Raw genomic sequence first — 17,126 nt, forward strand, 5'->3', positions numbered from 1 at the left:
GCAGAGCCCATTCTTATTTAATTGGCTATTAAAAAGGCAATTGATTAATTGATTGTTAATTTTCTCCATCATCGATCAAGGGAATCTAGTCAACTGCTCATCCTAACATTCGTTTTTCCCGTGCAAACTCCTCCTTAATTCTAATGATAGCAGGCTCAATGGATACATTTCTCTTCCCCCTCCCAGCTGTGCAATTTGTGTTCATGCACTAATGTTCTCGTCAAGCTTACTAAATGTCCGCCTGGGAAAAAAAAAAAAAAAACAGTTTTCAGTGCGTCGCTATCAGGAGCTAGCGTGCAGTGTACTATTTTTCAAAAGTGCCGTCTGCATGTATTTGCAGCAGTTTTTCATCAAAATGTGCTGCAGCTCCTAAGTAGAACTTAATGTTGTTACATTTACTGCTTTGCTGTCTGTTTGTTGTCACATGCATTGGCAAAAAAACAAAAACAAAATATCCAGGCGGGATCATTTTAATAATGTTTTCACCGACAGGTGAAATTGGTGCACATAGTTTGTGGAAAAAATATATATCATGCATACATGTTGATAAATATGTAAAAAAAAAAAAAACGACTCATATGACCTTTGATATCTGCTGACTGAATGAAATGTCATTTCAACAAAACTGCGTGAATCCAGCCCAAGTCAAACTCTTGATGCTCATTGAGTTAAAGCGCAATAGTCACAATTAGCATCATCATTAATATGAGGACTGGCTTGTTGAAGGACTATACTTGGATGTCACACAGCACTCAGGTGATTTTTAAAACAAGCTGATCAACAACGGATCAAACAAAACAATTCCCAGCTCTGATAATTAACCTTTTCAAGGCCGGAATGACAATGAAGGATTTCCAATAGGTTAGCGGCGATACTTTTGCGCCTTACCTAACATTATACCAAGGACGTTCTACATGAATGTGCCTGAAAAGCGTCTTCCTCTTTTCCTCTGTGAGGTAGCGTCTGCCGTTACGGATTGATGCAGTCGTTACGTCACCGCGGTCTGTCTCGTGCAGCGTGCGCCGGGAATGTAAATGCGGTTTGTCAAAGGGGGCTTGATTGCACATTGCACGGGGAGCGTTCCAGTCAGTGTGCGCTTACAGTTTGTCAGTGGAATGCTCGATTTACTCTTAGGCGTGCTGGAATGACAAAAAGTCATTTGTCGGGTATCATGGCTCAATGGTAGAGTTGTTGTCTCCCAACCCGAAGGTTGTGGGTTCAATCCTCAACCCTTGTGACTGTCGACGTGTTCTTCAGTAAGACATACTGAACCCTCCACTTGCTCCTGATGTCATCAGTAGGTAAATGAGGAATCCATTTTAAAGCTCTTTGAGTACCTGAAATAGAAAAGCACGATACAAGTGAAAATTCACAAGAGTTGATTGTAAATTTGCGATATGGAATGGCAACATAAAATTCTAATAAAAACAAAAACAAAAAAACAAATAGGTTAAGCCTTAAAATGAACCTTGCTTTAAACACATTTGAACAAAATTTGCACTAAATTCCTAGTGATTTTAGAGCATTTTGACAAAATTTTCAATGTCATGTTCTCTATTTTTACATCAAATCTACCAAAAAAAATCTACAAGTAATTAACCCTCTTTAAAGGTTTTATAATTGTCTACAAATGCCACACGATAACAACAAAGGACTGCTTTTGCCTCAGTGAAGCTCCTCAACTCACTTGAAAGCAGTGCTAATTTCATCGCCGAAAAATTTGTCATATTTTTCGTCACAAAATTTTTTTCCAGATAAAAATGAAGCAAAAACTAAAATAAAAGCCATTCATTGAGATGATGACGATAACTAAATTGACTGAAAATTTTGTCAATGACTGAAACGAAAATTCACAAACTCCAATCAGAAGACGGAATGAAATGCGGGTGAGGAGTAAAGAACCTACGGAAGCGGAGAGCTGCCAATGTGGAGTAAACATTTTTGAGAATGTTTGAAAATACTCGCAAATACGTTCGAACGTACTGGCAAATACGTTCGAACGTACTGGCAAATACGTTCGAACGTACTGGCAAATACGTTCGAACGTACTGGCAAATATGTTCGAACGTACTCCCAAATACGTTTGAACTTTCTCGCAAATACGTCCGAACGTTCTCGCAAATACGTCCGAACGTTCTCGCAAATACGTCCGAACGTACTGGCAAATACGTTCGAACGTACTCGCAAATACGTTTGAACTTTCTCGCAAATACGTCCGAACGTTCTCGCAAATACGTCCGAACGTACTGGCAAATACGTTCGAACGTACTCGCATATACGTTCGAACGTATTCGCAAATACGTTCGAACGTTCTCGCAAATACGTTCGAATGTACTCGCAAATACGTTCGAATGTACTCGTAAATACGTTTGAACTTTCTCGCAAATACGTCCGAACATTCTCGCAAATACGTCCGAACGTACTGGCAAATACGTTCGAACGTACTCGCATATACGTTCGAACGTTCTCGCAAATACGTCCGAACGTTCTCGCAAATACGTTCGAACGTACTGGCAAATACGTTCGAACGTACTCGCAAATACGTTCGAACGTTCTCGCAAATACGTTCGAACATTCTAGCAAATATGTTCGAACGCACTCGCAAATACGTTCGAACGTGCTCGCAAATATGTTCGAACGTACTGGCAAATACGTTCGAACATACTCGCAAATACGTTCGAACGTTCTCGCAAATATGTTCGAACGTACTTGTAGGCTACATGCTACAAAGTTAGCATACCTTCCCATAATGCCACAAGGTATTATGTTCGAACGTATTTACGAGTATGTTCGAACATACTCGCCAGCCAAAAATATTTACTCCACATTGGCAGCTCTACGCTTCCGTAAGAAGCACTCAGAAACTGTTCACTGCACTTTATTTATTGTTCAAATATGTTTCCATTCATTGTGCAGCTGTAGAATTAATCTCAGGCAATTATGCACTTTTTTTTTTTTATTTAGGTGAAAACTAAGTTTAGTCGATTAACATTCTCTTTCTCTTTAGTTTGTTGGCTAAAATTGCTCTTTATTTTCATCAACTAAAATTGGATTAAAACTAAAATACAATCAAGATGATTAAATAATGACTAAAACTTCACTTAATTTGAGTCAAATGACTATAATTAAATTAAAATTTCTTGTCAAAATTAACACTGCTTGAAAGTGTTTCCTTGGCGCCAAGAGGCTCCCAAATAAATCTGTTATGTAATACTTGATTGAAATGAAATTAATCTCAGTATTTTAATAAATCTTCATTACGGACAAAAATTAGACAACTTTTCTTTGAATCAACTTTGTGTGTGTGTGGGATACATTCATAAATGTTTAATTCAGCCAAGCGAGCGGTGTCGAAGCGTGCCTACAATTTTTAGCTAGTGCAGTCCCGACAGAATGCGTAAAAGCCAGACACAGTGGCCACAAAAAAAAAAAAAAAAAGAACCCGTGCTGCTCTCGTTCCCCACAGTTATGGTAATGAGTTCACAGCGACCGGCACGCTTGTAAACTTGAATGGCACTGGGGAAGAGCGCACAGCACCATGGAGGCCAAACGGTCCTAATTGGGATCAGCGCCGCATGTGGAACGGCTCTCGTAGGAACGGGTCATGCCGCCGTTTGGTCAGTTTTCATCAAAACTCGCTTTGTCTGGTCAGGTGTGGACTCAGTAATTGAAATCGGTGACATACATATACTACTCATAAATTGATCTGAACTTAATGTGACCTCTGAACTTTTAAATGTATATGCAAATTTTGCCAATCAGCTCCTTTTTTAGAGAACAGAGAGCTGCTTTGTTTGTAGTAAATAATTAATGATATTTTGGCTAATTAAGAGAAATTAGATTATTTCCCACAGCGTATTAGTTCAGAAAAAACTGCCTTTTTAACTCATTCACTCCCAACCATTTTCACTTAAGTGTTTGCCTGGATTTTGACTGATTTTTCAAGGCCCGCGAAGTATTATGTTCTATTGCTATAAAAATATGGAACATAACCAAAAGAGAGATTAGAGTCTCGGGTGTTTATCAGGGAAAAAAAATTATTTCCCTTTCTGTTTCCACTGTGCAGCAATTAGCAATAGAATATAGCTAAGTTTCATCGTTTTTCCACAATTCTGCTTAGAACTGTGGGGAAATCAGCTTGTTTTAACATGGCCTGGTTGATCTCTTATACTCTGCTTCCACTCAACCATTTTCTGCAGTAGAGAGACTGCGTCAAAGCCTTCTCTATGCTCTGGCATAAAAAAAAAAAACAACAACAAAAAACGTATAAATACGTCTTTGGGACACTTAAAACATTTAAAATATGATGTATTTATTCGTTTTTGGGAGCTAATGAGTTAAATTGTTGTGAGGAGTTAAAACCACAAGTGGGCATCTTCCAGCCAACTGAGACCAACTGATTGATCCATGCAACTAAAAAAAACAAACAAAAAAACAAAACCTCAGAGGAACCGTTATCAATCCTCAAAAGATGAAATGTTTTGTCCCCTCAGTGATGTCCAGTCTGTTGATCCTTCCTCGATTGGATTTTGATCTTAGGGTTTGCTGACCTCCGGAGTCGAGTTTGAGTCCCTCCCTGCTGCGCTATCGCTGCCGGCAGAGTCTGGCCTCTACCCGGTTACCCTGGTGGGCGTCCCGCGAACCTCTGGCAACATCACTGTCAACGGTAAGTCCTATTGGATCTGATCTGAAATATTTATGAGTGAGTTAAGTTGGCTATTAAGGCCAAGATTGATTTGAGTAAATGCTCATATGCTATCCACAATGGTGTCATTTTTCATCAAAGGTTACCACACATCCGTGTTTGGTGTTACCAGCGATTGCCTACTGGAGGGTCTTCCCGGGGTGAAGACCGACGGGTGCCTGGTTGAGGTCATCCCCTCGCTTCCTCGTCTTCAGCTCAGTACATCACTACCACGGTTAGAGGAATATTTTTATTCCTTCACTGTACAATCATACCTCTGCCAAAGAGGTCATGTTTTTCAGAAAGTTTGCTACTTAATTCATTTTGAGGGCTGGGGATTAGGCCAGGGAAGAAATTAGTTCATTTTTATCGATTTTCCCCCCCTTTTGTTTATCGTTAAGCCTTGGCGAAGGCAGCGCGTGTCCACAAAGTTTCATGGAAATTAGTAGTTTTTGCGTATTATGGATACATAAATGAATAAAATAGACTCCACCAATTTTTACATTTTCACTTTGAAAAATTTGAAGGTCTGTCGGTGTTTTCTGAGTGTTCTTTTTCCAATGCCACGCATCCCCCCTTCAGCATTCTGACAGAGTTGGCACACCACCTCTCGCCAATACACCAACTAAAAAACAAAACAAAGGAAAAATACAATATTAAACCCGATTCTAGACAAAAACAAAGGCACATTTTTTTGTGGATTTCATAATCTACAATAGTGATAGACTGATCCGTTTTTTTTTCAGGGCTGATGCTGATTATTAGGAGTCAAGGAGCCAGATATCCGATATTGGAGACGATATTCACTTTAATTGAAATGGAAAATATTGTTGTAAAAAAAAAAAAAACAACAACCCCCCCCCCCCCCCCCCCAAAAATAAAAAATAAAAAAAATTAATAAATAAAAATAATTTTTTAAAAAAACACAAAACCTCCCAACTCTTTACTGTGTCAAAATGTTTTAAGCATATGTTTGTTGAACTAGTTTCCTGCTTTTTTTATTTATTTATTTTTTTTTTATCTTAGACAACAGACATTTTTTGTTTCAAAATTCTAACAAAAAGTTCAAGGAGCTCTCAGACTCATCAGCATCCCTTAGAAAGTTGAACATGAACAAATAAATGGCTCACAATTGTTATCTGCAGTAAATAAAGTTTTCCAAAATTTGAATCGCCTTAATGTAAAATTTTCAGTCATCTTAGTTTTCATTTCAAACAAAAAAAAAAAGGTGCAGAGCAGCAGCATCTCTTTGAAAGTTAACAGAAAGTATCAATAAATAGTCATCTGAAGTTAACACAGTTTTAAATTTAAATGACTACTCTCGGCTGGTATTCGCCAAAATGCTCAATATCAGCACCGATAATCGGTCTATCCCTAATGTACAACTCAGAGAATAAATGCGCATGTTTATGCATTTTCTTTGTTGGGAAAAAAATACATTTGAGGAAATGTTTAAAAAAAAAAAAAAAAAGAATAACACGTAATTTTTTACGCGTATTTTTTGTGTGCTAAAACTGATTCTTCAAACTTGATGATGATACTCAGGCTCCCTCTAGTGGTATGTGAAAAAATTACTGTTTATATTCCAAATATAGTACATTTTTCAAGTTATATTTTACTTGTAAAATTAGTATTTTTGTCTTTAAGGAGAGTTTTTTTGTGCTATTCATATTTAATTTGTAATTGCAATGTAATTGAATCATTATTCTTTCCTCACAAACTGTATTCTTACAGTAGATTACGATATGACAGATGACTGAAATCTCTGCCACATTTTTGATGAACATCCCAGCCTGCTATGCAAATATATTTCCATCTTGGTCGCAAAGTATTTTTTCAGGTCCGTGGCGAACAAAGTTTGAGAAAAATTGCTCTGACTTGGCCTCTATGCAAGTGGCCTGTAGCAAAGTGAACACAAACTTTTATTTGGATCCTCACCAAATTTCGATTGACCAAAAAAAAAAAAAAAAAGCATCGTTGCTCAGCCAAGCTTGGCTGAGATGACGACAAAGTTCAAAGTTCTGTATCTTTGTCACAATGTTTTTTGTGAACCCCCGCAATTAGCAGGGACAAGGACACATTTTGCCACTGTGGATTTACAAAAGCCATCTTTTGTTTACCCGTGCGTGCAACTCGCCGGCTTCCCCTGCGAGCAACATGAGAGAGGGGAATTAATTGAATTTACTGCAAGGAAACAAGCGTCTGATCGCGGTGAGCTCATAACCGCCGCAAAACCTTCAAGTACAGCACTTTTGATGTGGAGGATCTTTTTGTTCTTTTTCGGCTTCCAAGAGTAGCGTACCAAAGGCACGCGGCAAAGAGAATACAAATGTAATAGGTGGTCTCCAGGGTCCTCTGATAGACCTTCGGTTTTGACATCAGAGGAGGCTCCTCAGCATTCAGCGCTCTTCATGTTTTTTTTTTTCAGCGGAAAAGTCCAATGAATGTATTCGTTTATTTTTTAGCGAACATTTTACATATTAGTTCATTTGATTAGAGAACAGGTTAATTATCATACTTCCTTAGCACCAATATGCCATAAGCTTGGTAAAACTTCTCTTTATCTCCACTCAGGTCAGCCCACACTCCTCCGCCCATGTCCAAAGAGGAACTTTCCAGCACTGTGTCTGTGCAGCTTTTCAATGGCGAGGGCCAGCAGATGACCGTCACCTTGGAGAACATCGGCTCCGAGGACATCGAGAGCCTGGAGCTCACTTCCAAGATCATCACCACCAAAGGTTTGTAACCATTGCTGCTATTTTTATGGCGTTCTTGGAAATTTTTTTTATGTCAATTTATTCAGGTAAGTAGGTCTGGAACATCTGCCTGTAAAAAAAAACAAAAAAACATTAAAATTCTATTACGTGTATTTGATATTAGTTCTGTTGTCTGTCATCGTGGTCTCATGAAATTATATTGCCATACAAATAACTAAGGGTGTGCCAAAAAATCAATTCATAAAAGAATCGAGATTCTCATTTATTAATCGAATCGAATCGATATTAATATCCAAAAATCTATTTGATTTAAATTAGAAATGAAGAAGAAGGTGAAAAGGCAGTTGTAGCCCAAATGCTGTTTTTGTGGAAAAAGGCACTTAGAATACAATACAAAGTTAATAAATGTTAAAAAAAAAAAAAAAAAAAAGACACTTTAATGTCTCTATTTGTCATTTTGTCTTGCAAAGCAGACTGGAGCAGATCATGACAATGTTGTGCATATCTGTAAATTGAAGCAGAAATCATTTGTCAATCAAATAATTTCGAATCGAAAATCGTTTGAATCGAGAATCAAAAATCGAGTCTGAATCGAATCGCAGGCCCAAAAATCGTAATCGAATCGAATCGTGAGACAGTCAAAGATCCTCAGCCCTACAAGTAACACATTTTAAGATTTGACTTGTAATAAAATATTTGTGCTTTTTAAATAAATTAATAATGTACAATAAAAAGCTGTTTTGATTTAATTAAATTCCATCAAACGGGTCTATTTTCAAACATTGCAAGTGTCACCAGCAAAAAAGTTTAAATTAAATTATTTATTTATTTATTTATACTAATTAATTATATGGATTTATAATTCTTCTTCTTCTTCTTCTTATTCTTATTCTTATTCTTATTCTTATTCTTATTATTATTATTATTATTATTATTATTATTATTATTATTAGTAGTAGTAGTAGTAGTAGTATTTACTGTTACACTTTATAATAGTATATGTATTGTGTATATTATACTTATATTTTTATATTTATAATATTTCATATCAACATTATTTTGCAATTTCCAAAGTATTGTATCATTTTGAGTTGTTTTAAATGTATTTTTCAATATTTTCATATAACTTGATTTGAATATATTTCAATAAATTCCAGTAATATAGAATCAGTTGCATCAGTAAAAAAAAAAAAAAAAAGAGATTTATTTGTGAAATTATTGACATCATTTTAAAATGGTCTTGAGTTGAGGATATAATTTGGTGGAAAAAACAGTCAAGTAGTAACTAGTAAAAGTATATCGTATCTTTTCTCGGAACGGGCGAATACCGATACCAGGGCTGATACCTTATTGAAGGTATCGGTATTCACGACTATCTTGTGACCGTTTTAGGATCAGGAACTAGAAATGAGAAATTAGAAGAATAGAAAATGAGCGTTAATTTAGTGCAAAGTTGAGGATATATGCTGTAATGGGCTATGTCAATTTTTGTGTTTTTGTATTTGGAAATATTATGTATTAGTGGTATCAGTACTTGGTATCAAATGTTGCCACAAATCCAGAAGGTCTTTCTTCCTGCTCTGTCTCTCTCTCTCTCGTGTCAGACACGTGCCTGCGTCCTCTGATCATTGCGGTCACTCGTCATTATTTTGCAGTCTGACTTTGAGTCTGGCTTTTTTTCTGCTTTTACTTCTCAGTCGGTGTGGAAAAAAAAAAAAGTGTTATTTTTAGAAGCAACCCGTTTAAACTTGCGCAGGTGATGTGGCGTATCGCCATTGAAGCGGTTCACACTGTCCTTGCCTGCTATAAATGACTGTCATTGTTATTTTATGAGGCAGGTTAGCTGCAGTCCTCTAGTTTGTTACAAATGGTTTAATGTGACCTTAACTGTAAAATTGATTTTCTCAGGTTTATATCATAATGCCGGCTATTTTGGGCTACTTATCCCATCCTTTATTTCTGATGTGCTCAATTAATGTCATGACAAGTCCAAAGAAAAGATCCCTTGCAAGCAATTAAAGACGCGCCACATCAGAAACCTTTTGAAGGCTATTTTAATGTCAGAGCAGATTCATATGGATATTTGTGTTGTTTTGTTCTTTTGAATTGGAATAGTTTCACCATTTCCCATCACTATATTTTGAAAGGCTTCCTGTGAGTGTTGTTTTTAATTGGAACCGGAGAATGTGCTGATAACTGGTGAAAATAAGTTTTTTGCCACCCTCTTAGACGATATCATATATCATGTAATATATATATATTTTGCTTAAATCATCTCCTGATGATACACATACATTTTTTTGTGTTTCCTGAAAAATCTGAACAAAATGACTTAGGCGATATATAAAGCCAAACGTATCATATTAAATACAAGACATTTTGAGCCCTCTATTTCATGAGTATAATCTTTTTTTTTTTTTTTTTTTTTCCCCCATTAAAACCCTGACGTATATGACGCACATGCATGGCACGGATAATCCATTAGAGGGCAGTATCACCCAGCTGATGGCTTTTTTTTCAGCGACCTTTGCAAGATCGCCCCAATTGAGAAAGGAGAGACATTTATACTTATTAATAGTGGAAAATATTCTTTCTGATTTTTGGAAATGCTAAGATATTTGTTTATTATTATATTTTTGACAGTTAAAAATGTAGAAATTTAAAGCATTGTGCCTGGATGTATCAAATATGACACAAATCAAAAGTCATATGTGAAAGTTGATTTTCAAAAAAAAAAAAAAGTTTGTTCAAAACAAGGTTATTTTAGTTCACGAAAACAAACGAAAAAAAAAAAAAAAAAAAAACGGTTTTGTTAACAAAATAAAATCAAAATGAAAATGTTTTTTAAGAAAATAAAAACTACCTGAAACTACATTTTATTTTTACAAAACTAAGTAAAACAAACTATATTGATAGAGAAAATGTCCTTCGTTTTAGTCTTTGGTTATTAATTTAATGCATGAGCCTTTGGTGATGATTTTAAACGGGATTTAAAGTAGATTTATTTCACCGGAATAAGCACGTTTGAAAGTGTGTCAGCAGCCAATAGAAAAGCACCTTCAGGTGACGTCGCTCCCAAAAGGACCAATAAATACTCTCCAAAGAATCTGAATTTTCTCTCAAATATTTCATGGTTCAGACTTTATTAAGAAGGTGTGGATTTTGAACTTTGAAGCACAAATATGAACTAATAAACTTTGCCTAAAAAGTCAGTGTGGATGCCTTCCACCATATGTACGATAATAAGAGCTTCTTTTTTGTTTTACTCTGATGGAGGAAGCCGATTTGTCAAGGGTGACAAATTAAAGGTCAGGTGTATAGGCCACAGTGTCACGAGTCGGCACCATGGCGACGGGCTGCATCGTCGGTGGCCTTCACGCGACCGTGCGCTTAAACGCCCCCCCAGCCTACTCCTCGGCAATAACCTGACAGCCTGGACTGGTTTCATTGGAGTTTCTCTCTCTCTCGGCACAATTCTGAATTCTCAGCGAGTGCCCGATGAATAAAAGATGCGTGAGTCACCATGGGAAGACACGGAGGGACAAAAAGATTTGTGTTTCCGCAGCACGAGCCACCCCGGGTGCGAGGCGGGGTCCTCTGTCTCGGAGGAGAAAAGAAATTTGGCAACATTTGAGCTGACAAATTAAAAGCCGGCTTTTGACAATTCAATGAAGCGTTGACGTTAATGTGAGTCTTTTTATAAAAAATAAATGCTATCGCGACCTTCGGTCAAACAGTGTACGATTAGGATGTTTTTTTTTTTTTTTTTTGCCATCACAGTCCTCCAACCAGTTGTATAATTAATACAACACGCAGCATAAGGCCTTCTACCACAACCATTGATGAAAACACCGCAAAGTTTTACCCGTACCCGTATTTTGGCTTGTGTATAAAAGTGTATAAAACTCTAGTTCCCTGACATTGCGTGATCCGCCTGCTCTAGAATTTCAATGTTTTTGTCAATGGTAGCAGTAGCAGGTGTTCCACTGTATTGTTTTTCAAGAACATGATTTCTCGAGAAACATGAATAGTATAATAGGAAAATGCACTGCATCAGTGTCCGACATTTTTTTTGGTGGGTCCCGGCAAGGGCACCCTAACATAAACCCTTTATATTCACGATATAATGTGATAAGCTTCAATGATTTATAATATTTTGTGTTTTTATACAGTATTATCGGCCGAGTTGATTCTGGGTACGGGTATTTTTTATTTTTTTTTGCATCAATCTGGAAGCCGATAAAGCTGGTTTTTCACTGAGCAGTGAACACAGCTGATTTTGGATTTTTATGAGGGTTTGTAAAAGGTTGCAAAGATGTTTGCAGATAGTTTTTATTTGTAGTAAAGAATTTTCGAACATGTTTTTCACTCTCTACAAACCTTTTGCAAGATTTTACAAATCCTGGGGAAAACCCAAAGTTTGCTACGTTAGCAAGCATTCGCCATATGTTGTCATAAACATATGCTTAATGGCATTTCATCAAAATAAATTTTGACGTGAATATAATCTCCTTTACTGCACATGAATATCTCATTCAAATATCTTTTTATTTATTAATTAATTTTTGCAGTATAAAATATAACAAAATATTTGACATGTTCTGGACTGTGTATATTATTCAAGCCATTCCCTCAATAAAAATTTCACCTGATGCTCAAGAAACAAGTAATGTGTACTGAGCCATAGAAAGGTCAATGATGATTAATCAATTTAAGTGGATAAAACTTAACATATTAAAGATTAAATCTTTAAAAAAAAAAATGCAAGAACATGTTGATTATATCGTATTTATTTTATAATTGTGTACTGGCTGATTACGATCCGATTCAATATGGTCCGGCTCCGTTCAAGAGGGTATAATCTTATTTTTTGTACGATGAGAGATACTGTATAACTCTCCAATAAAAGACGATTCGATGCATTTCTCAATATGTTTCGAAATGAAATAATTTGGTTTGTTTCGATATAATAACATCTTTCACATCAAAGAATGATTTTCCGGTTGAAAACATTTTGTTATACTCCTACACTGTATATTAAAAAAAACAAAAACAAACTCACTGCCATTTCCTGTTACTGCTTCACTGGAGTCACAATAACGTCATCAAGCGACTGACTTGGCGGTCATATTTCTCTCTCTGCTCACTCCGTCTCCTTTCTGTCTTTAATTCACAGAGTTGATGAATATGTAAAGGCGGGTGTTATTCATCAAAAATGCATCCGTATTAAAAGAGTTAGCGCTGTGCATGCAGAGCTCACGATGTGACCGGGCTTGAAAGTACGCTCGCCTGTTGCTCCCATCGCGAGGAGCGGGAGTGGCTCACCTGCGCGCGATGAACACATGCTTTATTCAGGTGATGCATCATTCATTTGACGCTCGGGGCTCAAGTGGATGCAGCTGAGTCATTCGTTGCTGGCGTAAATTAGAGACTGGCGTCGAGCTGCAGACGGCGAGAGCGCACCCGGCCAATCAGCGGCTTTTTATCCCTGAAGGCAGAAAAAAAGCAAAACACAAATTATACTACCGGCCTCCTTGTCACAATGTATTTCTTCTGTTTTAGCTCAGTCTATTCTGGACAGCAGTGTTTCCCCCCCATCATATCACAATGGTGTGTTCCAGTTCCACATGCGATTGGTTAAAAGCCACAATTTAAGAAACACTTTTTTTTTTTTTAAACATGTAAACTTATGAAATCCGTCTTAATCTTATTAAAACACCCACCTGTGTTTGATATATTTTCGAAATAAGCGTTTTACATTTCCCTTTATCTGTGCAGAGAAAGTGTTTGGTGATTTTCTGAATTGGGATCTGAAGGATGTTGCGTCTCACATGCCTCTTAAGCCCGGCCAGGCTGTTACGCTCAAAGTCGACATTCACGTCAAACTGGACTTCTCTGGCCAGGAGAACTTGTTACAGGACCTTAATGACGGTAAGGATAAAGAATATATGTGTGCCAGTTTTGTTACAATGTTGGTCAATATGTTTTTTTTTTTTTAAATGTTTATAATTACTGCAACGATGATGCTAGTTTAGTAAGCCCATTTTAAGGCTTTTGCATTGTGTGTTAGCATTAAGCTAACAAGCACAAGAAGTCATTAACTCGTTCGCTCTCGGCTGTTTTACTAGATTTTGACTGATTTTGCAAGCCCCGCGGAATATTGTGTTTTATTGCTTTAAAAAAACATGGGACCTATCACAAGAAAGATTAAAGTCTCTTCTTTCATCTGTTTCCGTTTTGCAGTAAATAGTATTAGAATATAGCTAAGTTTAATCAATTTTCACAAATCTATTTAGAATTGTGAGTAATTGAGCTTTTTTTTCAACATGGCCCTGGTTGATCTCCTTTGCTCTGGTGCCACCTGTTGGTCGTTTGTGTAATAACTACCATTTCTGCAACCGTTCTTTGAAGTTGAGAGGCTGCATCAAAGCCTTCTGTATGCTCGAGCATAAAAAAACAACAACAACAAAACGTATGAATACGTCCTTGGGACACTTAAAACATTTTTTAAAAACTGTACGCTCTGGCATAATAAAATACAAAAAAAACGTATAAATATGTCTTTGGGACACTTAACACATAAAAAAAATCTAAGTTATTGGAAGCACATGAGTTAAATGGAATTTGCTATCATTAAGGCCTTAATTGGCATTAAGAAGCATTAAATAGAATGTTGAGAGGTATTAAAAACTGAAATACAATGTCATAAAAAAACATGCATTTGTGGGGATTGGTGACTCGTAATTTACAATGAAAAAAAAAATGGCCTGCAGTGCACGAGTTGCTTCATGTTCCAAAACGTCACCAACCTGTCACCAACGTCCAACATCAAACACTAATGCCATCTCGGGACAGAAATTGCTTAAATGTTTCACACTTTTGTCAGTTACTAACTATGAGACTACTGTAACAATGACACATTACCACATTTATATTTGGTTATTGGTTTATATTTGTCCACTTTTATGTGAATTAACAAATGTATGAGAAACTTGAAAAATTGTATTGTACATTTACAATTGATATAACGTGCGATTAATTTATGATGAATTGCAAGTTAACTATGAAAATCCTGCGATTAATTACAAGGCAAAAATGACAAGTTTATGCAGCATGGCATGAGCATTAAAATCATTTGAAGTTGCATTAAAAATGGCATTAAAAAGCATTCAATTAAATTTGATGATGCCTGCACAAACCCTGAACATAAAGTAATTGATGCTATATAGTTACGTGTGAAGCCAATTTGTGGCAATGTATGTAGAGAATTGACTTTTCAATTAAGAACAGGACTAACTGACTGAACCTGGAGAGCGGCGGTTGCGTTTTCCTTCGCCGCTAACGAGGATCAGGCTGCCTTATTTCACATTCTAACAGGAGAGAGGTCTTTAAGGTCTCTATACCTTTATTTCACGCCCCATATTCTGACTTCCGCTCATCCTCTCCTCTCATTTGTATTCCAAATTTGGAGAGAGGGGGGGAAAAAGTGACCTTCTTCTCTACCCGTGAGATTTCCTTTCCATCATTTTTTTCAAGTTGAAGCTCAAGCTCTTTCTTTTCCTGCACGCTCCGGACCGTTCTACTTCCTCCTTGCGACTGTTGAACCTCTCGTTCTGATAAATATTAACTCATTCACTCCCAAAGACGTATTTATACGTTTTTTAGTTTGTTTGTTTTTTCCATTAATGAAACAGATGAAGCACACTTTTTTTTTTTTGTAACGACTACCATCGCTTTAAGCTTCCACTTCAGGTCAGAAACTGCATCAAAGCCTTCATACAAAAACTCTAGCAAACAAAAACTTAAAAAAAAAACGTATAAATACGTCTTTGGGAGTGAATGAGTTAATGAGGGACCCATATGGACCGACGCCTGCGCCGCGCCGATTTCTGCTTGGAGTGCATGCGTGTGTGTGTTTTGCAGACGCGGATGACTGACAAAGTAAACACGTACAGCACTGGGTGTTTATCTCCCTTCATGAGGTCATTTCAACGATACCGTTGCACTGTTGTTAATTAGCCGAGCAATAATCGAGGCCCTGAATAAAGGAGATAAGGTGTGGCACTGCCCAAGTAAGAGGCTCTGAATGCTGTTGTTATGGCGACGCAATTTTCAGTCAACACGTTTGATGCTGTTGACCTGACATGTCAATCAAATGGCATTATTAACAGCACGTTAATGCTCGGGAGGAATTCGAACAAACCGGCCTTTAACTGTTGCTTCACATTACAACTGAGGTTCACTACTATAAAAATATATGAAATTCGATTTCAATTTTGACCTTCATTGAAACATGTTTCAAATTTTTGAATATGTTTTCAAAATATACACCCACAATACAGTGATTGAAAATCTGCACAATTGAGAGACCGTGAGATCACTATTGGGTGTATGTACACTAGGGATGTAACGGTATCCAAACATCATGATACGATATTATCACGATATGTAGGTCACAATACGATAATTATCAGGATATTGTGGGGAGGTTGGCAATATTTAAAAAAGGTCACAATATTGTAAAAAAAAAAAAAAAAAAAAAAAAAAGAGCTCATACTTAAAAAAAACAAAACAAAAAAAAACAATATTGTGCTTTTGTACATAACATGCACATAAACCACCTACAATCTCGAATAACAATATTGAGGCACTTACTTGCTAATGCAGGCACACATTGATCGCTTCCTAAACAAATTACGTTTCCCATCATCTGACAATTAGAATAGATTTTAAACATAGAAGGCCAAAACATCCCTAATGAAAATTAAATTGTATTAACAAACTAGCCACTAGAGTGTGCTAGAACTGCACAAATGGAAATTGTGACTTTTTTTTTTTTTTTAACAGATGTGTTCCTTTTAAATATTGTGAACATGACGATATTGTGGCAGTTTTAATATCACGATATTGCCCTTATCGTTACATCCCTAATGTACAGATATGGCCAATTTCATATTTTTCTCAGAAATTGTTACTATTAATCTGTACCTTCATTTTATGCACTATGAACCAATTTAAAGTGTTAAACTATTTCAAAATAAATATATCAACTCTTTTGAATGCTCAACCGTGTGAGAAGAGTTGTAAAACTCAACACTAAATACAGTTAGGTCAAAAATGGACCGATCCACTACTTGGGTCAATGTGATCACATTTTTTTGGGTTGTTTTATTTAAAAAAAAAAATAAAAAATGGGGTTGTTTGTGCAAAACAACATTATTTTTGGGGTTGTTTTTACAAAATGGCCTATATTCTTGGGTTGTTTTGTTCAAAATGACCCAATTTTGGGGGTTATTTTACATTTTACAAAGTGATGCAATTTTTGGGTTTGTTTTGTGCAAGAAAAAAAAAAAAAAAAACTCAGAAAGTTGGGTCAAATTGAGCCAAGTACTGGAGCACTGTACAGCATTATGTCGCCTCAAGATTGAGAGCGTGGATGTTTTGTTTTTTTTAAATTTGTTTTGTTGACAATAACAAATACAAATAGGTTAGATGCATTGAGTTAAGCCTGTTTTATTAAAAATTAATTGCTGAGAGCTGATAACTGTCTTCCAGTAGACCTCAATGCTGCCCGGACTTGCCTAGTGTATACTTATAAAAATACAATTTTTCAATTATCGTTGGTGATGAAATGTTGCTGTATGTTACATTCAAAATCATTGGCAACATTGACTCCGCATCCATGCCACCCCCCCCCATACCGTCACCCCCACCCGCCAAACTCC

General features: G+C 36.5%; 1 protein-coding gene across 4 annotated transcripts in view; it reads left to right on the forward strand.

Annotated features, from left to right (window-relative positions):
* trappc9 (trafficking protein particle complex subunit 9) overlaps window positions 1-17,126 on the forward strand; it is a 133,871-nt gene that overhangs the window by 30,031 nt on the left and 86,714 nt on the right. For all 4 annotated transcript variants that reach the window (XM_077507023.1, XM_077507024.1, XM_077507025.1 and 1 more), the window contains 4 exons: window positions 4,540-4,666; window positions 4,787-4,919; window positions 7,259-7,422; window positions 13,180-13,332. In XM_077507023.1, coding sequence (XP_077363149.1) covers window positions 4,540-4,666; window positions 4,787-4,919; window positions 7,259-7,422; window positions 13,180-13,332 — 577 coding nt within the window. The remainder of the gene's footprint in view (window positions 1-4,539; window positions 4,667-4,786; window positions 4,920-7,258; window positions 7,423-13,179; window positions 13,333-17,126) is intronic.

Source organism: Festucalex cinctus, chromosome 19 (genome assembly GCF_051991245.1).
Source record: "Festucalex cinctus isolate MCC-2025b chromosome 19, RoL_Fcin_1.0, whole genome shotgun sequence".
In the NCBI taxonomy this organism is placed as follows: domain Eukaryota; kingdom Metazoa; phylum Chordata; class Actinopteri; order Syngnathiformes; family Syngnathidae; genus Festucalex; species Festucalex cinctus.